Source organism: Sorex araneus, chromosome 1 (genome assembly GCF_027595985.1).
Source record: "Sorex araneus isolate mSorAra2 chromosome 1, mSorAra2.pri, whole genome shotgun sequence".
NCBI lineage: Eukaryota > Metazoa > Chordata > Mammalia > Eulipotyphla > Soricidae > Sorex > Sorex araneus.
In genome coordinates this window covers 326830190-326856496 of record NC_073302.1, presented here as the reverse complement: position 1 = coordinate 326856496, position 26307 = coordinate 326830190, and the positions used below count along the sequence as shown (strand labels likewise).

Genomic DNA, 26307 nt, shown 5'->3' with positions numbered 1-26307 from the left:
CTCCCTCCCTTCAGGTGGTAGGAAATTATCTAAAAATCAGTTAAATGCTAGAATGAGAATGTCAGTACAGATGTGAGCTACTCTTATTTACTGTGATATTGTAAGGGCTCTGTGGGAAAATATGGCTCATTATCTAGCACACTTCCTCAATTTAATGAATTTGATGTTGATGTACTATAAGAGAAATAACCAATTTATCTGAATTTAAAATCAGCTATGAATATGACTGCAGTTCAGGGTCAGAGATGTGGCTCAGTGACAGAGCACACACAGAACTGGAACAAATGTACTGCTAATAGAGTATACAAATATGTAGCTATGTCAAAACTACAAATAAAACACAAAATTGTTCATATTTAATTAATATTTTATATTCAGTAAATATCTCTGATATATTTGATATGCCAAATACAGTAACAATAACAGGTCTCATTCCCTTGACCCTGAAAAAGCTTCCAATTGTTGGGAAAGATGAGTAAGGGAAGGCTGCCAAAATCTCAGGGCTGGGCTGAATGGAGACGTTACTGGTATCTGCTCAAGCAAATGGAACAATGGGATTACAGTGACAGCGATACAGTGATCTCTGATGTGTCTGTTTTATGATCCTGACACACCTCAGTAGTAAGTAAAATAGTTTACTAGTAAAATAGTAAAGGAACATAATATGAGTAAAACATAAATATTAATACTACTGTAAATCATGGGATTTCAAAAAAAGTAGTAATTTACTGAATTAGAGTGAATATATATACTACAAACTTTTATATATTGTGTATATATACCATTTATGTATACTTTATCAGATATCTACCTGTGTTATAAAATTTTAGTACAACAAATAAATAAATCTCATATTTATAATTCTAATTTAATTTACCCATAATTAATTTACCCATAATTACCCATAATTTTCATGGTATCAAACTTAGATTATATTAAAATTAAGAAAAAGTAAGTTCAATTTGACTTATTTATCATTATTTTATTGTAACATCTGAGTATTTTGATTTTGTTTAAACCAAAATGAATCAGGCTGCAATCAGCTTAGAATAATCTTAACATTTTTCTGCCCTGTTTTCCTGGGAGTGGATAATATGAAAATTTTTAAATTGGTTCATACTGTTCTCATCTTAATGTGTTCTTAATGGAAACACAGTGTTTCATTAATAAAAGAAAAATATGTTTTATTGATGCTGGGTTTTAATGTTATAACATCATGTTACTTCTTTATGATAGTTTCTATATATACTGTTAAATAGCAAAACATGTAACTTTTGAAATTCCAAATGACAATAAGAATTCTATGGATGAATACTCTGCTGGTACCATATATTAACATGTGTGTATGACCTTAACTAAAGTATATCATAAGGTTTCTACAAGAGATCTATAATGTGAGAAGGGTAACACTTGAAGTTTAGTTCTATAAAACTGTAATACCAAATATCTGGTGTGTCTATGTGGCATTTATATCTGATAATAAAGAAGGTGATAGGATAAGTTGTTGAAGTACAGATAGCTAACTGTACAATTAAATCACCCACATTAACCAGAACAGGTACAATGACAAAGAAATATACAGAATACAACTCAGAAAGTTACATTTAAAAATCTGAGCCAAGATTCAGAATGACAATATCACTTTTTTCCATTTAAAAGTCTTTGTTATGCATCTATTCAAAGAATAATGGATTAGATGCTATCAATATATATTTTCATAGTTGAAATATTAAGACAATATTATTTAAGTCCAGAATGGCAAACCAAATGAAAAACTCTGCATATACAAATTCAAAGGTCATATAGTGGTGAATCAATATACTTTTAAAACATAATATGATAAATGATACTATTCATTATAGAAGTGAAAATAATAAATCAGAATTATCATATGAACACAGGAAGCTTTAAGGTTGTTACATTTTTCTCAGTTGTTGAAATTATTAATTCAAGTAAGTCAAATTGAGTAAAGTAAATTAATTGATTAAAAGTTATGTATAATGTCTTTTCAAGTATTATTGAAGTAGGACATTTTATTTCTGGATAAAAAATGTCAAAGTAGTAAGATAATAAAAGATAATCAGGTAAAATCAAATTACTAAACAAGCAAATAATGTTTTAAGATATCCTGCTCTGAAGCTGGAGACCCAAGCAATGCTTTAAGCTCAGGTAGAAAAGTAATGTTTTTAATGTTATTATGATGTCATCTTAAAGCTTTTACATACAAAAATATCTACAAAAATATTTCTTTGATGAAGAGGTGCTACCGGAAAATGCCATTTAGAATTTCCAGAAGTAGAACAAAGTTTTACTATACGAGAGCCTTTTTTTTAAGGAGGTATCTGGGAATACACTCGGTAGTGCTCAGAGCATACTTCTGACTCTGCATTCAGGGGTGAGTCCTGGAGATACTCAGTGCCAGATATGCAGTGTCAGGGGTCATGGTCAGTTGTCTGCAAGGCTGACAACTGGCTATTCTATCTTTGTCCTCTTGTGAGAGCCTTTAAGGGACAAACTTTTTCCCATTACTGCATCAATAAGTAAGAAGTCAGAAAAGATACAAACTTCAGAAAGAAATCAAAACTGGGGGTAGGGAAGAGAATGGGAAGTGATGGATGAACAGACATTAGGACTTCAATTATACTGGTGATATCGGTGAGTGGTGTAGTCATATATTCAAATACAGACTCGACAAAACTGAAAGCCTGGGATCAAAGCTACAACTGCTGAAACTTGTAATGTGTCTGTTAAGTTGAAAGGCAAGGATTGGGTAGGTTATTGGGTGGGGAGGGATGACAGGAACACTGCTGGTGGGATTGGTGAACTATTCACTGTCACTGTCACTGTCATTCCATTGATCAACGATTTTCTCAAGCAGGCACCAGTAACATCTACACTCTTCCTAGCCCTGAGATTTTAGTAGCCTCTCTTTACTCGTTCTTCCCAGCAGTGCTGCACTGGAGGTTCTTTCAGGGTCAGGGGAATGAGACCCAGCATTGTTACTGTATTTGGCATATCAAACACGCCACAGAGAGCTTGCCAGGCTCTGCCCTGTTCTCTTGCCTGAACTCTTATCAGGTTCTCTGAGAGGGGGAACCAGGCTATAAGAGGTCATGCGGGCACGAATGTGACCGTGCACTTCTGGGAACGTTGTTTTATAGTCTCTGGATCTTGGCTGTTGATGGGATTACATGGTGCTCGGGGCAGGGGGTAGGGGGAACTCAATCCGCCCTGCTCCAGGGGCCCCCAGTGAGACAGCCAGGGATGGGGGCAAGTGACTCTGCATTTCTCATAGTCTCTGGTGAACTATTACATGGTTAAAATGCAACTATCTAAAATGCAACTTTGTAAATCACAGTTTAATATTTTTAATTTAAAAAATAAATCTTTAGAGTATTAAGTAGAGAAGAATGGACTTTGCAGTACTGTGAACGAACATGAGTAAATGCTCTTCTGACTATAAATGAGGATATTTAATGTGTTGTGAAAGATACTATCTTCAGGAACACATATAATTGAGTTAGCTACATTTATTTAAATCTAGAAAAATCACTTCTATACAAAAGGAAAATAGCTTTACAAAATGTGTATTACTGTAAGTGTCTATTCAAGTTCATGATTTGGTAACTGAATTCTCCATTTCTCTTTCCCGGTATGAATAGAACAGATTATGTCTAATTGAAAACTGTAGTCAGAAAGCAATCAGGCTGACATGACTAATAATAGGCATTTCTATTGAAGCATCATCATGAATTCAATTAATATTACATTTCCTTGCTAAATATGAAATCTTGTGTTGTTATCAAATGTATAATTCTGTCTAAATTGGAGCTAAAAGTAAAAAGTGTTACACACATATATGAGATTCTTCTTGGTGCACACTTACCTTTAAATAAATATGTTTCCAGTTTATTGTTCTTAATACTTATTATATCTGTTTTAGACTATGAATATCCAATTTAAGATCAGATAAAAAAGAACTTTATTTTCCCTCATAAATAATTCTTGCTGAAATGATACAAGATCTTGTACTTTTTACAGAGCCTCCCTGGTACTTGGCTCACATGTGTAGTCCTCATATTTCAAGGCTCAGGCTTGGTGACCCAGCTTGCTTGGCTAGGAGGTACCAGGATGTTAGGGCCTCCTAATCTGTGGTGCTCAGTGGTTATCTTGTGCTGGGAATCAGACTCAGGTCTTGAGAATACAAAGCAAACACTCCATCCCTTTGATCTATCTCATTCTATCACAAATAGTTATTCTATCCCAAATAGCTTGTATTTTTTTTTTGAAGTAACAGATTTTATTTTAGAGGGTTTTAGAGAAGGAGTAAGGGATAAGTGGAAAAGAAAAAAACAGGAGTAACATGCTCAAGAAAGAATGCAGGCTCCTCCGAGGATGGAGAGAGCTCTACACACATTCTAGCACTGGACACGAAAGCATGAAAGTACACATCTCAAGGGGAGAGATGCGGGCGACACATGTACTTGGGCACCACATGTTCTTGGCCACGTGGGCACAAGCAGCACATGGACTCAGGCAGCATATGCGCCAATAGCTTGTATTTTATATAAGAAAAAAATGATGGTGACATTTGAAAGTATCTGTCGTGTTTTTAAAAGAATTGAAGCAGTATAACAATTAATTAGTACAAACATTGATTAAGTCTACTGACTAGTGAAATCTTATGCAACATTTATATTAGGGTAAAAAAAGTAGAGCTACTTTTTGAATTAATATTAAACATAACAGTCTCATTATTATAGAGCCCAACATATTAATCCAAAGGATATAAAATCCCCGATGATATCTGCACTTGAGACATATTAGGATCTATAATGCTCTATCAATTTCCCTAATAACACACAAGATATTATGTGTGTTGAATATTTGTTAGCCCCTGACTACCTTCCTACCCTTTTCCAGTTTACAAGAAGCGGTGCAGTTTGGGCTAGTTAAATAACCTGAGATACTAAGGGTATATGCTTGCCTGAGAAGAGGGAATTGTTCTGATTTGTGGCCCAAGCATTCAAATTTGAAAAGATTTTAGAATACAGTGGGATTATTTTCAGCAATCTGCTATAATCATTGGAGCAACAGTGAAGAGTAAAGAGAGCATATGAAGGAGAACAAAGGAAGACACAGACACACATACATGCACAAAGACACACAGACACACGTACACACACAGTAACAGAACCAAAATTCTGAATAACAACTAAAATATACTTCTTCAGAACATTCTAGTTTTATGCACCTTTAAATGTTTTTACATTTAAACTCCAATAAGCTGGATTTTCTTCTCTTGGGATCTAAATGCATGTCCTCTTCTACAGATTAAACTGCATCTTTAAAGTTCTTCTTTTCTTAATTAATTAGTATGTCCATAAACCTAAGACTTAATATTATTTAAACTTGTAGGTGTCTTTCAAAGTAAACCCTATTTTTAATTTCCTTAGTCATACCTTCCAAAACTATCTTCACATTTGCATACATACATACATACAAACACACAAATATGTACATACATGCACGCAGATACACACACAGAGTAGATATCTCTTCCCTTTCTTGTGGGCAATAAAGAAAATTAGTAAGAGAACAATAAATGATCTGTCACTGGAACTCAAGAGTTTGTCTATCTGAGTTTACATGGTGGGGCTAGGAGCATTGGAGATATTCTTGGGACTCTGGGGGAGGGCAGTGGGCTTTCAGGTGATGGGTCTGATGTTCAAATAATGTTTGCACTTGTTATTATGAATAACACTGTGATTAACAGTATTTTCAACCCTGATACCTCAATGATGATGGTTTAAAATACCATTCATAATTTTAAGGAAAATTTCAGTTGAATTATTCCATTTTCTGTTTTTTTATTGAAATATCTTTTCCATCTTAATTTACTATACAATGTTTGCTCCTGTCAGCAATCAAGGCATTTTCATATTTTGAAAACTATCATTGTGTCATTGGACAATTTTCCTTTCTAAGCCAGCTGCCACCAATTTTAGAAGTTATCCATTCAGTTTATATCTGCTAACTTACTCTAGCTTTCTCCCATTACCATCTTCTATTCATCAATTTATTTCAAAGCCACTGAATTTTATTCTCTTTTACTTAAAAGTTTGGTTTTATGAACTCCTCCAACTTCATGTAAAAACTCTCAGCAAAACCACTAGCACTACAACCCTCTGTGTCCAAATTTATATGTAATGTCACTTATTTTGAGAATATATATATTTTAATGGAAATCCCTTTCATCTCTAGTCAGTTGTTATTACAAACAAAATAAAAACAAGTTAAAAAAACTGTCTGTTGACTATTAGAGAGATTTCACACTAGCATTTAAGGAGAAATATTTTCAAGTGTTCCTTAGCAACATAAATATTGACATTTTCTCACTTCTGGTAAGTCTCAAGATAAGATTTTCCCTTTAAAATAAATTATTGTCCTGGATATAATGGAATATTTCATGATTGGAGTAATAAAAGTATAGAGTATCTTCTTAAGTCAGCTATAGTTAATGGAGTACTTGAAGCAATCTACCATTTTGTTTTTATTTTTATAAACCAATATAGCAAAGCAAAAAGGAGTCATTCACTGAACTTTATCTTTCTGTCTTGCAAAGGAAAAAAAATCTTCGGATTCTTGTTCTGAATAGAACAAGGTAAACAATTCTGCCTGGTTGCAATGGAATAAGTATTTATTGCAATAAGCTCCTGTGTTACTTTGCAACTGAAAGGCATAGAAAAAACTACAGTGCACTTACATATAAACAGTTCTTTAAAAAACTCTAGCTTAATCTCTAAAGCAAAATTGGAAGACGCTATCTCATTTACAATTTTCATTCAAACATTTAACAAAGAAAAAACATTTAAAAATGATTTGTTAATACGGTTCATTATTGGATTTCAGAGACAAATTTCTGCTTAGTATGACTGCCTGGCATTTCATCCATGATTTATATCTTTGATACATTAAAGAAAAAAGAGGTAGTTAAAACCAAAATCTAAATTTTATTAAAGAGTTAGAGAAATAAACTTATAGATCTCCTGAAACTTATATTACTCTAAGACTATTCTCATGTAGTCCTAGTATATGGAGAAATTGATATTAATGGTTCTACACAAATTATTTCATTTGCAGTTACAGTCATCATATTTCCTCAACTGAATTCCATTTCTCTTCAATCTAATTTTTTCATGACGTTCACTAAATTTTATAACGCCATTCTGTATAATTATACATTTCAAACAATAATGATTATATATTATTCATTTGCTTGAGTGGGCACCAGTAACATCTCCATCGGGAGACTTGTTAATCTTTTTAGCATATAAATTATCCCATGGATAGCGTGCCAGGCTCTGCCTTGGGGGCAAGATACTCTCAGTAACTGGCTGGGCTCTCTAAGAGGGGCAGAGGAACCGAACCCGGGTCAGCAGCGTGCAAGGCAAACTCCTTACCTCTGTGTATTATTTATTGCTTTTGAAGTAAAGTTACCAAAAACATGTTAGATATGTATTGAGTAACTCAAACCCAAAAGTAATCAAAAGGAGTATTGCCATTTTGACAATGTTTATTCTCCCTATCCATGAGCAGGGGATATGTTTCCATTTCCTCATGTCCTCTTTTATTTCATGGAGTGGCGTTTTATAGTTTTCTTTGTAGAGGTCCTTTACTTCTTTAGTTAAGCTAATTCCAAGGTATTTGATTTTCTGGGGCACAATTGTGATCGAGATTGCTTTTTTCATGTCCCTTTCCTCTGTCTCATTGTTTGCATATAGGAAGGCCATGGATTTTTGGGTATTGATTTTATAGCCTGCGACTTTACTGTACAGGTCAATTATTTAACGCGATCCCTATAGGGATACCCATGGCATTCTTCAAAGAAACGGATCAAGCAATCCTGAAATTTATATGGAACAATAAACGCCCACGGATAGCTAAAACAATTCTTGGGAAAAAGATGATGGGAGGCATCACCCTCCCCAATCTTAAACTCTAGTACAAAGCAGTAACAATTAAAACAGCATGGTATTGGAACAAAGGCAGAGCTGCAGACCAATGGAACAGGGTGGAATATCCCCACACACAACCTCAAATGTATGATCTTCTAATGTTTGATAAAGGAGCAAGAGATGTGAAATAGAGCAAGGAAAGCCTCTTTAACAAATGGTGCTGGCACAACTGGACAACCACATGCAAAAAAATTGGTTTAGAACTCAACCTGACACCATGCACAAAAGTCAGATCAAAATGGATTAAAGACCTCAACATCAGAACACAAACCAAAAGGTACATTGAAGAAAGGTCGGCAAAACCCTCCGCGATATTGAAGATAAAGGTATCTTCAAAGGTGGCACGGAACTAAGCAATCTAGTAAAAACAGAGATCAACAAATGGGACTACATTAAACTAAAAAGCTTCTGCACTGCAAAAGATACAGTGACCAGAATACAAAGACTATCCACAGAATGGGAAAGGATATTTACACAATACTCATCAGATAAGGGGTTGATATCAATGGTATATAAAGCATTGGTTGAGCTCTACAAGAAGAAAACATCAAAAAATGGGGCGAAGAAATGAACAGAAACTTTCCCAAGGAAGAGATACGAATGGCCAAAAGGCACATGAAAAAGTGCTCTGCATCACTAATCATCAGAGAGATGCAGATCAAGACAACCATGAGATACCACCTCACACCACAGAGACTAGCACACATCCAAAAGAACAAAAGCAACCACTGTTGGAGAGGATGTGGGGAGAAAGGGACCCTTCTACACTGCTGGTGGGAATGCCGACTAGTTCAGCCCTTTTGGAAAGCAATATGGACGATTCTCAAAAAACTAGAGGTTGAGCTCCCATTTGACCCAGCAATACCACTGCTGGGAATATATCCCAGAAAAGCCAAAAAGTATAGTCGAAATGACATCTGCACTTCTATGTTCATCGCAGCACTGTTTACAATAGTCAGAATCTGGAAAAAACCCGAGTGCCCTAGAACAGATGACTGGTTGAAGAAACTCTGGTACATCTATACAATGGAATACTATGCAGCTGTTAGAAAAAAATGAAGTCATGACATTTGCATACAAGTGGATCAGCATGGAAAGTATCATGCTAAGTGAAATGAGTCAGGAGAGAGACAGACATAGAAAGTTTGCACACATCTGTGGAATATAGAATAATAGACTATAAGACTAACACCCAAGAATAGTAGAAATAAGTACCAGGAGGCTGTCTCCATGGCTTGGAGGTTTGCCTCTCATTCTGTACAACTCAGAGAAGGGAACACCAAGTAAAATGTGGTTGGAGGTCTTGTGGGGGAAGGGTGATGCGGGTTGAATATAGACTAGAGACTGAACACAACGGCCACTAAACACCTTTATTGCAAACCACAACACCTAATCAGAGAGAGAGAACAAAAGGGAATACCCTGCCATAGTGGCAGTGTGGGGTGGGGGGAGATGGGACTGGGGAAGGTGGGAGGGATGTTTGGTTTACTGGTGGTGGAGAATGGGCACTGGTTAAGGGATGGGTTATCAAACTTTGTATGGGGGAAACATGAGCACAAAAATGTACAAATCTGTAACTGTACCCTCACGTTGACTCACTAATTAAAAATAAACTATTAAAAAAAGTAATCAAAAGGAGAACAAAGATAAAACATTGGAACATTTTTAAATGGCAAGACTTTTTATAGCAAAACAATAATATAAAATATAAACAGAATGAAAAGACAGTCTACTTTAGGGGAGAATATTTTACACATTTTAAGTATCAGGTAAGATTTTAAGATCTAGGGTATATAAAGTACTCTATATAAAGAACTCATGCAAATCAATCCCCAAACCAAACAAACAAAGAGTAATAAACCTCATAAAAAATTTGAGCAGAGAAGAGACCTATTAAGGGTCCAGTGAGGACATAACAATGTCAAAAAGTATATTAAGTAGACTTGGAGGAACTTTCCTCAATATAGTCGAAGCCATCTACCACAAGCCTACGGCAAGCATTATCCTCAACGGTAAAAACTAAGGGCCTTTCCTCTAAGATCAGGTACAAGACAAGAATGCCCACTCTCACCACTTCTCTATAATATAGTATTGGAAGTACTTGCGATAGCTATTAGACAAGAAAAAGAGATTAAGGGCATCCAGATAGGAAAGGAAGATATCAAACTCTCACTATTTGCAGACGACATGATACTATATCTAGAGAAGCCTAAAGCCTCTACTAAGAAACTCTTAGAAACAATAGACTTATACAGTAATGTTGCAGGCTACAAAATCAATACCCAAAAATCCATGTCCTTCCTATACACAAAGAATGAGGCAGAGGAAAGGGACATGAATAAAGCAATCCCATTCACAATCGTGCCCCAGAAAATCAAGTACCTCGGAATCAGCTTAACCAAGGAAGTAAAAGACCTCTTCAAAGAAAACTATAAAACGCTATTCCATGAAATAAAAGAGGACATGAGGAAATGGAAACATATACCCTGCTCGTGGATAGGGAGAATCAATGTCGTCAAAATGGCATTATTCCCCAAAGCATTATACTGATTCAACGCGATCCCTATAAGTATACCAATGACATTTTTCAAAGAAATGGATTGAGCAATCCTAAAATTCATATGGAACAACAAACGCCCACGGATAGCTAAAACGATTCTTGGGAAAAAGACGATGGGAGGCATCACCCTCCCCAACCTCAAACTTTACTACAAAGCAGTGACAATTAAAACAGCATGGTACTGGAACAAAGGCAGAGTCGCAGACCAATGGAACAGGGTGGAATATCCCTACACACAACCCCAAATGTATGATCATCTAATCTTTGATAAGGGAGCAAGAGATGTGAAGTGGAGCAAGGAAAGCCTCTTTAACAAATGGTGCTGGCACAACTGGACAACCACATGCAAAAAAATGGGCTTAGAACTCGACCTGACACCATGCACAAAAGTCAGATCAAAATGGATTAAAGACCTCAACATCAGAACACAAACCATAAGGTACATTGAAACAAGGTCGGCAAAACCCTCCACGATATTGAAGATAAAGGTATCTTCAAAGGTGACAGGGAACTAAGCAATCTAGTAAAAACAGAGATTAACAAATGGGACTAAATTAAACTAAAAAGCTTCTGCACTGCAAAAGATACAGTGACCAGAATCCAAAGACTATCCACAGAATGGGAAAGGATATTTACACAATACTCATCAGATAAGGGGTTGATATCAATGGTATATAAAGCACTGGTTGAACTCTACAAGAAGAAAACATCTAACCCCATCAAAAAATGGGGTGAAGAAATGAACAGAAACTTTACCAAGGAAGAGATACGAATGGCCAAAAGGCACATGAAAAAGTGCTCTACATCACTAATCATCAGAGAGATGCAGATCAAAACAACCATGAGATACCACCTCACACCACAGAGACTAGCACACATCCAAAAGAACAAAAGCAACCGCTGTTGGAGAGGATGTGGGGAGAAAGGGACCCTTCTACACTGCTGGTGGGAATGCCGACTGGTTCAGCCCTTCTGGAAAACAATATGGATGATTCTCAAAAAATTAGATATTGAACCCCCATTTGACCCAGCAATACCACTGCTGGGAATATATCCCAGAGAGGCAAAAAAGTATAATCGAAATGACATCTGCACATGTATGTTCATCGCAGCACTGTTTACAATAGCCAGAATCTGGAAAAAACCCGAATGCCCTAGAATGGATGACTGGTTGAGGAAACTTTGGTACACATATACAATGGAATACTATGCAGCTGTTAGAAAAAAGGAGGTCATGAATTTTGTATTTAAGTGGATCGGCATTAAAAGTTTCATGCTAAGTGAAATGAGTCAGAAAGAGAGATACAGACATAGAAAGATTGCACTAATCTTTGGCATATAGAATAACAGAGTGGGAGACTAACACCCAAGAATTGTAGAAAGAAGTACCAGGAGGTTGATTCTGTGGCTTGGAGTCTGATCTCACATTCTGGGGAAAGGGCAACTCAGAGAAGGGATCACCAACTATAATGTAGTCGAAGGCCATGCGGGGGAAGGGAGTTGCGGGCTGAATGAGGGCTAGAGACTGAGCACAGTGGCCACTCAACACCTTTATTGCAAAACTCAACAGCTAATTAGAGAGAGAGAGAACAGAAGGGAATGCCCTGCCACAGTGGCAGGGTGGGGTGGGGGGAGATGGGATTGGGGAGGGTGGGAGGGATGCTGGGCTTACTGGTGGTGGAGAATGGGCACTGGTGAAGGGATGTGTTCCCAAACTTTGTATGAGGGAAGCATAAGGACAAAAGTGTATAAATCTGTAACTACCCTCACGGTGATTCACTAATTAAAAATAAATAAATTTAAAAAAGAAATAATTTAAAAGGAAAAAAAAAAGAAGACCTGAACTTATAATCAATACAATTTTAATTGAAACTACAGTGAGTTACCTGTGAAAATTATTTACAATCAAATAGTGTAGGATAACATAGCCTCAGTAGTTTAGGTTTATTGGGTTACTCCCGTTACAGTGCTCCTATTCCTCTTTGTTTATTTGTAGCTTCTTTCTTAGTGTTCTGTTGACTTGTAAATAATGTTTTTCTCTTCTCCTTGAGTCCTTTGCATAGTTTATTCAGAGCAAGTCCTTTTTGTATGGACACAGGAAGACTTAACAAATGTTATGCTTTTGTAACCTGGGAGTCATTTGACTCTACATGATATTTTCCTCCAGGGCATCTGTTCTCTTGACCTAAGCCTCAGCTGCCCTTACTTCCTAGCACCCCCAAAGCACGGTCCTGACGTGGGACAAGAAGGACCCAGGGCAAGCGGTGAGTTGTGTGCTACCCTGGCATCGAGATGGGCCTGGCCAAAGTGCCTAATGCTTAACTATAAGTTAAGAGCTTGATCATGGACAAATGCTGTCATGATCCAAACAGTGATACTAGATTTGGACCCTGCTAGGGTGAGGAATGATTAATCCGGCCTGAGTGCTGTGGTCTGAGCCTGTGGCAAGATGTTGCCAGGAGAGCTGCCTTGCAAGCCTCAATGTATCCCTTGCTATGTCCATACAAAAATAACTAGTATTAAGATGTTAATAAGTTCCTGGACTAAGGAAAAGAAAAAAACCTTAAGAGTAAGAAAGCCTTGGATAACAAAATAGCAATAACCAGTGTTGGAAAACATATGTTGAAAAGTAGTTGTTGGGCACTGTTTGAGGGAAGTTAGATTACATGTTGAAAAGTAATATAGAGCTTTCTTAATTACCTAACAAGGGAATTACTGTATACCTAGAAATCCCATTTTGAAATATCAGTCTGAAGAACATAAAACAACATAACAAATGCAATGTTCACCCAATATTTATTGCATAATTATTTGCAATACATAACTACATATGCTACCATGTATCCTTCTATATATAACCTGATAAAGAAAATTTGGTGCAATAATATAATAGAATACTAATAAGCCATAGAAAAGATGTGATTTTCTCACTTGAAACAAAATTAATGGAATAAAAGAGAATTTAACAAAGAATCATTGACAGAAAATGATCCTATTGGATTACTTCACTTCTGTGTGCAATATAAGTACATAAAATTGATAAACAGGTAAAACAAAATAGCACAAACCAGTAAAACGTGGCAAAATAACTAAAGTATGGAATATGGATTGAGGGAGAAAGACATGGTAGAAAGTTATAAAATTAAAAGAAAAAATATGAACTATATTACCATAATTGTGTTAGAAAGTCCCAAGTTAATATTATTTTAAGAAAAAAAATCTCAAAGTAAGATAAAAATACAAAAATTTGGTTGGAAAATCAAAAAGTTGTGATAACTGTCATGAGTTTTATTTCTTGTTCAGTTCATGCAAACATGGTACCAATTCCAGGCATGTTTTTATGGTTGGTGACCACATTGGTGAGAATTATAGACAAGGAAAGAACTGGAGATTAAATATATATATATACACATATATGTTACACATGTATATCTATACATCTATGTATATGATTTAAAATATACACATATAATTCATATATTTACACATATGTGTAAAATATATACATACATAAATGTGTATATTTATATACTGTATATATATTTCATATGTATATGTACAGTATATATATAAATATATATATATTCAGTTTATTTTGCTTTATTTTTGTATGATTCCTCTCAGAGAGAATGAGAAGAGGATGTAGGAAGAGAGCAGATAGAAAGAGGTCCTTTATTTTAGGTTGAAAAACAGCAAATTGAAATATTATGGTTAAAAGTAGTACTAAAGTGATAGAGTTGTTAGAAATTACTATAGCTATTGAAGTACATAGACTAGAACTTATTATGATCCATTTGTATCTAAGTGCCATGTTAAGTGCTAGCTCCTAAAGTAAAATTTTCCTGTTTCCAAAGCACAGGGAAGGAGGCATACTGGGGGGACAGGGCAGGGAACTAAGCTGAAAATAATAAATCGACAGAATAAAAAAAGTAAAAACACTGTTTAATTTCCATTCATGTCTTCCACTATTAAATATGTGAGAATTCACTTGTTTTTTCACAGATATACATTACATGAATCTCTACTTTTGTTTGGTACAAAGATCAATTATATATTTGCTTGAATAATTATTGAATAGTCTTTGAGCTACATTTCTATAGTTGTGAAGTAGACAGAGCTAGCATTTATAAACTTTGATAATAGGTTGGAGCTCATAATGAATCCTTTTGAGGATGTGCATACATAGTTTTGCTCCTGGCCTTGTGCTCAGGCATTACTCCTAGTGTTGCCCAGATGGCGTTTAATTAGATTCAACCATGTGCAAGGTAAGAAATCTTTCCCCCTGTACTATCTCTATGGCCTCTAATATGTGTATTTTTTAAAATCAAGACCTGAGGTTGTTTATCTGAATAGTACAGAACTGTGACTTCAGTGCTTAGACTTGATGGTGCTCATGACCATCAGATAGTGCTCAGGGGCAAGAAGTCCAATTTGAAACCTCATACATGCTAGGCATATATTTGGTCTTTCAAATCATTTCTCCCCTGACAATGAGATCTAATGTCTCAATGCTTTATTCATGTTGTGTATTCATAATGTTTCTAAATTTATTTCCTGTTGATGTTTTTTTCTATCTCACTGGTACAAACTATTGGCTCATCCTTTTTCTAAATCTCTCTTTGGATGGATTTAGTGTAATAGAATTCAAACTGCTGTTTAAACTGATTAAAAAAACACCACCACCAGTTTGCTGTTTGTTTGCAGCTACAGTTTTGTTGATCTCTACTGAACATTGATCTTTACATAAAACTGCACCTTCTGTTTGTTGTTATTGAAAACATCAGCAGACAAACTGACTTTAGTGGGACATAAATCCAAATAAACAATTAGGTTGCTCTACTAATTGGCTTTTTAAAGTGTCAGCTGCTTTTTTTCATGAAACTAGGGAATGCTCACTTTTCTCACAAGTAGGATATGTGAAGGAAAAGAATTTCATAATTGCTTGTGATAGTCTCCATAACTTCTAAGTCATTTACAATTTTTAATATCTTAAAAATTATTTATCAGTAAGCAGTATGATATCAAGCATGGAAATATAAAGGAAGATCAATAATGGATAGAATGGAACGGAACTTCTGTATTTGGTACACGAGATTCTGTGATTATGTTAGCCTTCAGTACAACTGTCAGGTGGGCTGACTGATCTGAACTCTATTTTGAGTGTGTTACAGGGCACATTAGTCATGCAACTTAGCCTTCTATAAACACAGGAAACAGGTATTTTTCAGTGTGTAAGACATAGATAACAGAACAAGAATCTAAAAAATAATTTATTTCCAGTACACTAAAACCATACTTTAGCTCAATAGACTAGTTTCCATATAAATGCATAAATGTGTAGTCTAGAGGAGACTATGTTATTAATCCTAAAATATTTTACTAAGAAGTGTAAACTTTGAAACATAGGCCATACCCAGAAAAGGGTGGACGTCTTTAAATACAGAATAATCTAAAGGTTATAAAAAGACTATAAAAGGATCAACAGTGCAATACTCTCCTTGTGCCAAAATTCAGATTAAATTTTATGTATTAAAAGAACTCTAGGCTAAAACAACTTGGAGAACTGCATACTAGCTCCTCCAAAAAGCCAGTAGATGATTTTCAAGTCCCTATTCTTTTTGAGCACGTTTCTTGTTTCTCTTTTTCTCTCTAGTGTTTTTTTTTCTGTCTGGAGAAGCATATTTTCTCTATTTAAAACATATTTCTCTCTTTATTTCATCTCACACTTCTCTAAATACATTTCTTTAAATAAAAACTGTTTTATTTTAAAATAAAGAGATGTTTGACCTTTTTCTACAGGAATAAGTTTCTAGTGGCCAGATTTCACTAGTTATCAAGAGCCCAGCAATATTTTGGCAGACAGAGAACTCTCAGAAATTGCTTGTGTGAAAGAACCAGTATTTTAGACCCCCTGTACATTGTTTCACTATTCCACATTACTTGATGCCTCTAATTCAGTATTTATTAAACTATATATAGCCACAATTCAACACAAAATCTCATCTATTTTTTCTCTCTCTCCCTCTCTCTTTCCCCCTTCTTCCCCCTTTCTCCCCATTACTGGGCCCCACCGAATAGTGTATGGGGACTATTCTTGGCTCTGCCCTCAGGGATCAAACCCAGATCAGTTGGGTACAAAGGAAGCATCCAACCTGCTGCATTATATCTCCAGACCCTTAAATTTATATCTTGATTTAGAATACAATAGTCCCAAAGTTAAAGGTCATGTATTTAATTTATTTTCTTAATTCTCAGATCCTATTTCTTTGTCTATCTACTAGGTAATCAGAAAATGTTGATAGAAGGGATGTGTCATATTTAAAACAATCAATTTATTGACAAATAAAGCTGTAAGTAATATATATTTCCAAATAGTCAAGGAATACATACATATTTTGTCTTGAAATCACACAAATTATGGAAACCTAAAAATACTTGTATACAGATTAATATGTTATTTAAAAAAACTGGTGAATATGCTTGTAAAATAATAGAATATTTATTTGAAATATCAGATCATCCCAAGGATAGCTAAATATTAAACTCTTTTTGTTGGGGGTGGGGGCAATACCTAGAAATGCTCAGGTCCTTTCCCTGTTTCTGTGACCCCTAGAGGTGCTTGGTGAAACATTGCCATGCTAGAGATAGAACAGGGACTGGCCATATACAAGGCAAGTGTCAAACTCCCTGTTTTAGCTCTCCAGCACATGTTTTTTTTTTTAATCTACACTTATGTCACCATCCAATACACCATCCATTGTTATTAAAATCTGTCTTTCTATACTGCACATTTTTCTACCAAAGTGAAACCATGGTTATGGGATACTGCCAGGACCTCTTGATATTCTAAAGTTAAGATACAGATAAATCTAGAACATGATCTCTTCTTCCTCTTTATGACCTCCTCTAGATTCATAATATAAAACATAAAAACAGCCCAGATCCTTAAATTATGACTATTTAAATCTAAATAACCATCGCCTTTGTATTAAAATGTGTAGAAATAGCCTGCTAAAGCAACCTCATGGAAATCTGGTGGAGAAAATCTGATCAGATTCTATAGAAATATCAACTAAGAACCTCACAAAAATTTTTTAATCAAAATATTGTCAGAAAAAAATAAGCAATTTTTAAATACAAAGGACACTGAATGGCAAAAACAATCCTGATGAAAATAACAAACCAGGGTGATGGTCTCTCTAAATTCAAATACTACAAAGCCACAGTACTTAAAACAAAATGGCATAAATATAAAATAGACAAACAGATTCAGTGTAAGAGAATTAACACAAGAGGGAGTAAAAAAAAAAATTCCATAATGAATGATGTTGAGAAAATTCAACAACTACATACTAAAGAATGTAAACCAGGGACTGGAGTGATAGCACAGAGGGTAGGGCATTAGCCGTGCACACAGAAAAAGTTGCCTCGGTCTCATTCCCCCCTTCGCGCCACCCTCGATAGAGATCTGCTTGAGGTCTCTTCAACCTTAACATCTGAACAAGAGCTGAATGTTGAAAGTAGGTAAAAGGATATGCATAATAACTTTCAGTATCTGTTTTGCAAATAATAAAGCCCAAAAGGAGAGAGAGAGAGAAAGAGAGAGAGAGAAAGAGAAAAGGAAGAAGATAAAGTGGAGGAGGAAGATGAGGAGAAGAAAATGAGCAGGAAGTATAAAAGAAGGAAGAAGGAAGTAAAAAAGGAAGGAAGACTAGGAAGAGAAAGAAGGAAAGAGGGAGAAAGAAGAGGGGAAGAAGAGGAAGCAAAAAGAGAAGAAGAAGGAAGAATATGGAAAGAAGAAGGAGGAAGCAGCAGGAGGAAGCAGCAGGAGGGAGCAGGGAAAGGAGGAAGAAGAGGGAGAAGAAGAAGCAGGAAGAAGGAACAAGGAAGACAGAATAAAGAAGAAGGGGAAAGGGGAGGGAAGGAGAAGGAGAAGATTCTTTCTGACATAGAGGCTGGGGGGTAAAGTGGGAGGGAAACTGAGGACACTGGTGGTGGGAAATACACACTGGTGAAGGGATGGGTGTTGGAACATTATATAACTGAAACACAATCACAAACAACCTTGCCACTATGCATCTCACTGTGACTCAAATAAAAAATTTAATGAATAAAATGTTTTTAAAGTAAACACTATAAACACCTTATGATCCCAATACTCCACTTTGTGACATGTCTTCCAATTTTCCAAAATCACTAATTCATAAAGATATATATGCCATCAGCAAGCTCATCACAGCATCATTTACAACAATGAACACATGTAAATATAATAGTTGTCCATCTCTACGTGTAAAGAAGTGGTGCCCATTTGCACAGAATACTATTCAGCTATAAAAAAGATAATAGCCTCCTTTCTCAAATATGAATGGATTTTAAAGATATTGTGATATCTGAATAACAATACAGATAGATCTATATAAATTTTTCATTGTTTTAAAGCCTATATACATAAAATTTTGTTTAAAATATTTAATTTCTTTATTCAATATACATAGTTTTTTAACTGGTTTGTAACTTTTATGTGCATTAACATGTAAAAACCTTTTAATGAGTTCCATCTGAATGGTACTTACCAGAGTGCTATCCATGGTGCTTTAAAATCTCTAGATGGGCCTGGCAGTTCACGGAGACTTTCCCCTGAAATTTAGGATTGCAGATATTTTTCTTCTAAGTTGTTAATACTAAATTCATTTTGTAGCTAAGTCAGCTTCTTGTCCACTCAATTTATAATTCAAACATTCTACCTACTATTCCAATAATTTATTAACATATAACAATTACTACTAAGGGCAGAAGTCAAAGACAGGTATTCACAACAGCAGTTTGCTAAGAATTTTAGGTGCTTCTGAGAAACCTAGGACACCAACAAAAATATGGATATCTATATTTTAAAATTTAGTGTCTCAGATATTGTTCAATGCTGCTAGTGTGACACATTGTTTTAAAATTATATTTTAAATAACTAGCCTTAAAATTAAAACCTTATCATATAATAGTATGGGTTAATTTTGATTAATATTTGGAAATTTTAAAGATCAATTTTGCAGAATTGATTATGCAGCCACTGGAAAAATATATTCATATATATATACATTGAACAGATCAGATATTGATAGGGCTGGAGCAATAGCACAGCAGGTAGGGCACTTGCATTGCATGAGGCCAACCGGGGTTCAATTCTTCCACAACTCACGGAGACCCCGGCAAGCTACCAAGAGTATTTCACCCACACGGCAGAGCCTGGCAAGCTACCCATGGCATATTCAATATGCCAAAAACAGTAACAGGTCTCACAATGGAGATATTACTGTGCCCGCTCGAGCAAATCGATGAACAGGATGACAGTGATACAGTAATATACATTGATGACCAACATATTGTCAAGCACAAATATTTAAATACAATCACATAAAACATACATAAATCTATTAAGCACGTGTTAGTATATGTTATATGGTTGTGCATAAAATTCTATGTTTTAAAAAGAGAAAATATTATGGCTGTTACATTAGCTAAACTAGGTTATGAAAGAAAGAAAAACTAGAGACAAGTTCAAATTAAAATTATACTTTTGCCTCATTATTTTTTGTTTGTTTGTGTACCTTTATATAAATAGAGCAAAACAAAAATTTTTTCTTTAATTTTTATTTTGAGGTTATTTCTCCTGCAACTTTGTTTTTTAAGACTTCATTTTCTTTTGTAATAAGTCTCAAAACATAAACACAGCATGTTCAACATTTTAACATAGTTCTGGAATGAAAGTTTATTCCATACAATGTTAAATGAGCTTTAACTAAATGTCCAGCCTATGCTCTTCATATGACATGCAATAAACAACTCTAATGATTTCTTGCTTAGGTAAGCTATTAACATTCATAGAGTGTCTATTACTGAACTTGATTACCTTGTGTATCAAAGTGACAGATCTACAGCCACTATGACAGTATTTCAACTCACAAGCACCCATGGCCAATTAATCCCTTATGAATCGGACCAGAGTTAGCCAATTGTGACAGCTTTGGAAGTGTGGCAGCTCTCCTTGATAAAGGACACTGCAGTATTTAAACCCACAGTAGTAAGTTAATGCAAAAGGATCTAAGCATATCTGTTTCAGGAACATTTTATTTTTAGTTAAAATTTTACCTTACAGCCCCATTGCTAGCACAAATAAATAACCAGTTATCAAGTCTTGTCTATGAGGCAAATAATTTTATTTAAAAATTTACTATATAAATTATTTTTTAAAAATCATTACCTTAAGAAATCACTAATGTCAGTGGAATTTTAAGTTAGCAACAGTCTTAGTTGTATACAATGTACACAACACACCAAAGGTAACATCTTTCTGTCTCTGAGTTTTCCTGCTCTCAAGATAAGGAGAGTGCACTTTTGTGTTTTTATGACTTAATATTCAATCATGCAAATAAATACTATCCTCAAAACTGATTTCATTAATTTATTCTGTTGCTTTCACCAAATAAATGAAACATAAATTAACTTTACATATTCCATTAGACTCTATAGGCATGTAAAAGAATAATTTATTATATATCACTATTTGAAAAAATGATTAATGAGTATTGTCAGTTAACAATATAATAAAGAACTTCCTTCTCTATAGAGAAAAAACAATACAAATTTGTGAGGATTTTAATTATTGCCAAAGATCATCGTCATGGAAATATACACACTTCTCATAAAACTATTATAAGGGAAATATGCATTCTCAAATTCACTTGTCTGACTACTAACAAATACATTATAACAGAAATATAATTTAACAAAGCTAATTTGGAAGGATCACAGCTGATGTGTTAATATGTGCTCAGCACTTACTCCTGACTCTGTAGTCAGGGATCACTCCTGCAGGACATGGGGGACCACATAGGATAAGGGGACCTAAACGTAGGTTGGCTGCTGTGTGCTAGGCAAGTGCTTTACTCATTGCCTCTACCAATATTTTATGTGCATTTTATAACCATAGAATTGCAAAACCTTCATTTTATCGTTGTACTGTACAACTTGAAGTTATTTGGATAGAGACGGCATTGCTCAGGGCTTACTTTTTCTCTGCTAACTGATCACTTCTGGCACTGCTCAGGAGACCATATGCAGTGCTGGGGGGTCAGACTCAGGTACACTGCATGCATGTCTAGCACCTTCACTGCATCACTGTCATCCCGTTGATGGTTGATTTGATCTAGCAGGCCCAGTAACATATCCATTCGTCCTAGCCCTGAGATTTTAGCAGCCTCTCTTTACCTGTTCTTCCCAATGGTGCCACATTGGAGGCTCTTTCAGGGTCAGGGGAATGAGACCCATCATTGTTATTATTTTTTTGTATATGAATATGCCACAGGGAGCTTGCCAGGCTCTCCCATGAGGGCAGGAAACTCTTGGTAGCTTGTCAGTTTCTCCCAGAGGGAGAACTAGGCTATAAGATATCACTTCTGGGAGCTTATTTTATAGTCTCTGGATCTTGGCCCTTGATGGGATTACATAGATCCTCAGGCAGCTTGTGGGTATGGCTGCCAGATATTGGAAAATGGGGGGTCTGGTGAAGGAGGCCCAGTCCCAATCCAAGCAGGCTTGGAGATCTCAGCCCCAGGTCCCGCACACCTGGGTTCTCTGCTATTCCTTCATGTGTGAGGCTCATCCGAGTGTCTGGAGAGTGGCCTTGAGCATGGCTGTGGCTGGGTTCTGGAGGTCTTTGACTGCTTGGGCTCTGCTCGGGGCGGGGAGGAAAACTCAACCCACCCAGCTCCGGTAGATCCAGTGAAGATAGTCAGGCTCGGGGGCAAGAGACTGTGCCCCCATTACTTAAAGTGCAATGTCTTTATATATTCTAGAGCCAGGGAGATACCTCAAGGGTCTGGAGTATAAACTTCATGCCCCATTGACCTCTAGTCCCTTTAATCATAAATAGCAATTTAGTATAGTAGTCACTGTCACCATCACTGTCATTCATCCCGTTGCTCATCGATTTGTTCCAGTGGGTACCAGTAACATCTCCATCGTGAGACTGTATTATCTCTTGTTTAACAATTAGTCTATTTTTCTTTTTTGTTGTTCTTCTTTTGGGGTCCACCCTCAGTGATTATCAGGGCTTACTCTTGCCAGGCTAAGGAGACATACAGGTGCCGGGGTCTTACAGGGGTCAGCAGCATTCAAGGCAAGTGCTCCACCTGCTATACTATTTCTCTGACCACCTACCAGAATTAGATTTACTTTAATGTTAGATATTAAAAATTTACTTCTGAGGTTAATTACAATGTCAATAAAACTCTTAGAGTTCTTCAAATATGGAAATTATAAGTACAATATATATATCTCCTAAATACAATACATATCCCCTAAAAATACATCCAACTAGCAGTTTATGAATGCAATATCTTAAAAATCATTTGTAATGTTATAATATTTGAACTAATTATACCAAAAATAGTATTTATACAAATTCTTATAGTCTAGATTCCATTTTCTCCATCTGACAGAATTAAATTTTATTTAATTTAGAAGAATGTAGAAATCCAGATATATTTCTTGAATTTGAGTTCACCAATATTCTAAATAATTTTTTAAAATCTTATTTTTTGGTTTTTGGATTTTGGGCCATACCTATTTATTGTCAGTACATACTCCTGGAACTATACTCAGGCATCTCTCCTGGTGGAGTTCTGAGTGCAAACATGGGTTGACTATGTGTGAGGTAAGAATCTTACCCACTGTATTGTCATCTCTCAAGTCCCAAGTTCCTAAACTTTTAGATGTCAAATGTAGGGCAGAAGATGTAAGGAGCATGATGAAGAGAAGTTGTAAGAGATCTGATCATTAATATAAAGCTATTATTTTCACAGAGTAATGCCCTAATCATCAATTTTTATCCATTTATGTAATTAGTATAATTAAAGATAATTATTCTGTCACAGTGCTTTCTTGGTCTTCATTAATTCAAATATATAATTGCACGAGTTTTGGTCAGCTGGAAAGTAGGTTTTAAGAATTCACATAAAAAAATCACTCTAAGCAAATTTCTAAAATGTCCCTATGTGAAAGCCGATATTATTTATTAAAGTGTACTGAGTTCATACATCCTATTGATATTTAAAATAGTGATATGTAGTCACTAAGGACACAAATTTTAGCTAAAGTCTATTAAAAAACACAAACTTTATTTTGAAAACAAAAACACTCTTTCAAATTAGCCAAATAATTATGGAATATCTGGTTTTGCACTTTCTGTATGTGCTGACTTACAAACAAATAGTAGATTTTATAATATGAACATATTTAAAGCTCAGTAAGCTAGAATGTCCATTAACATTTTGCCCTAAAGTGAACAACTTTTCAACTGCAGAAAGTCAGAAATACTGCAATTTTCCCCCACCTTATGATAGGAAGTACATGCTAACTCATTTTTCAGTAGACTAAGCTACATAATGGAAAGGTTTTCTCAAGTGAAAACTGATGATGTGGGTGAATGCCAAATAAATGTGTGTGTCACTTTAACATAAAATTCTAAAAGCCACTGTTTTTCAGCATGGAAGAGTTTATTTCTTTATGCTAGAAATTGCATCAGTATATTTAAACATAGAATATTGGGTTGTTTTTGGTCATTTAAAACTTCTGGATTAAATTTTGTACAGAAATGTATTTACTATGGGTTACTAAGTCATAACTAAATCATGGTAACTCTCACTTTGCTTGTCTATATATTAGACACATTGAGACAAGTACCATAGATAGGTGCCTCTGTGTGTTATATTTACATTAAAAATAATTCTTTTGGACTTCACAGTGGCAGCTCATATGGGAACACATGTTCTCTCTCTCCACCTGCACCATATGAACCTTAGTAGCCCCAAACTTCCAGAAACCAATCACTTCTCCCTCATAGCAGATCTTCACAGGCTCGCCGTGGGCCACCCATGCAAGAAACTAAATCTACTGAAAAACCCAGCTATTCAGCTATTCGGGACCAATGACTGAAAACACCAGGCCTCAAGGAGTCCAGGCTGGGCTCTAACTTCCCATCTTCCTTCTGTCCCATGGTCCTAGCAGTCATGCCCAAGAACTTCTTCCGGGTGCCATTTAAGGGCATCAATGGCCATAGTCCAGGGACTCACAAATCAATCTCGGAACCAAGCAGTTCAATGCAGGGATGGCTCAGGACCCCAATTATTTAAATTTTTATGACCCCAGGAGTATAGAGCAGCAAAAGTGGCCATGCAACTTTTGTTTGTTTTGTTGAACCACAGTGAGATAGACCCCTCCAGACATCTTATACTATTCATAACAGGCAATACAGAATAAATTATCTAGTATCGACCTGTGGGGCAGGCTTGAGTGATGGTAGGAAATTTTGAAATAATGGTAGTGGGATTGGTATTGAAATATTGAATGTAATCAGTTATGGAGAAAGACTTTAAAAATAAAATTTAAAAAAAACTTTAAAATAAAATTTTGAAATTATTAAAAAAGAAAAAAAAATAAAGAGAAAAAATACTTCTTTTATAGCGATAGTTAATTGCAAGCCATGAGAAATTTGTAGTGTATGTTGGAGGGAATTCTCTCTATTTCTCCATGGATCACATACAGTTCAGGTTGTTTGAGGAGCAGAGATACAGGTGCACTTTGCTGTGTTTAGGTATTAAAGGATATTAGCATAGATCCGCCTTGGATGATATAGTTTCTTCCTTCAGGCAGGATATTTAGTATTCTTGTTTAATAAAGATAACATTTCTCTCTTGGTCTGACAATCTTTTATAATAGCAATTTTCCAAAACTTAGAACCTATAACCTGTGATATAAGTATACTATATAGTCACCATTACCATCTGTGTTTAATGCTTTTGAATTTAAAGGGCAAGATCTGGACATGAAGGTCAGTTTAATCTATGTGGATAACAAATGTATTGTCCCTAATCCAGAATCCTTACCATGATTCTTTTATAAGTACATGATAACTCATGACTGGGCAGGTAAACTTTTGTGAGTTCTGCAGAGAGAACTTTGTCTACAAAAGAACAAATATGTGGTGGAAATCTATGTTCTGTGGAGATAGATCATCTTAAATTTATATTCCACTCTTTGCATTGTTAGTCTGTTATTTATATCATTGGATGAACCTATTTTATCAACAGTATGCTCATTTATGAAGTTTGATTAATAGTATCTAATTTTCAGTAAATAAAACCATGTACCTCTGTCCCTCTCGGAGAGAATGGCAAGCTACCTAGAGTATCTTGCCGATGCACCAGACTCTGGAAAGATACCCGTGGCATATTCGATGTGCCAAAAACAGTAACAACAAGTCTTACAATGGAGATGTTACTGGTGCTCGCTCAAGCAAATTGATGAACAATGGGATGACAGTGACACAGTGATACGGTGATCTCCAGCACATTGTTAAATAGAAACAAAATAATTTATTTTGAAACATTTAAGTACTGCACTACATGGTTGTCCCATTGTCCATCAATTTGCTCAAGCGGGCAGCAGTAACGTCTCCATTGTGAGACTTCTTATTACTGTTTTTGGCATATCGAATATGCCACAGGGAGCTTGCCAGGCTCTGTTTTGCAGGCGGGATACTCTCAGTAGCTTGCCGGGCTCTCCGAGAGGGATGGAGGAATCAAACCCAGGTCGGCCATAGGCAAGTGGCCGTGCAAGGCAAATGTCCTACTCACTGTGGTTATATTTTCTAGTGTCCATCAAGTCAGACAG

At 35.6% G+C, this 26307-nt stretch overlaps 1 protein-coding gene across 3 annotated transcripts in view; it reads right to left on the bottom strand.

Annotated features, from left to right (window-relative positions):
* The window catches only part of SGCZ (sarcoglycan zeta), a 1018550-nt gene that overhangs the window by 552162 nt on the left and 440081 nt on the right, over positions 1-26307 (bottom strand). The window contains exon 3 of one of the 3 annotated variants that reach the window (XM_055138572.1): positions 19155-19218. The exons of the other annotated variants lie outside the window; for them this stretch is intronic. Within the exon in view, the coding sequence (XP_054994547.1) occupies positions 19155-19169 (15 nt within the window). The 5' untranslated portion in view covers positions 19170-19218. The remainder of the gene's footprint in view (positions 1-19154; positions 19219-26307) is intronic. 3 annotated transcript variants of the gene reach the window in all.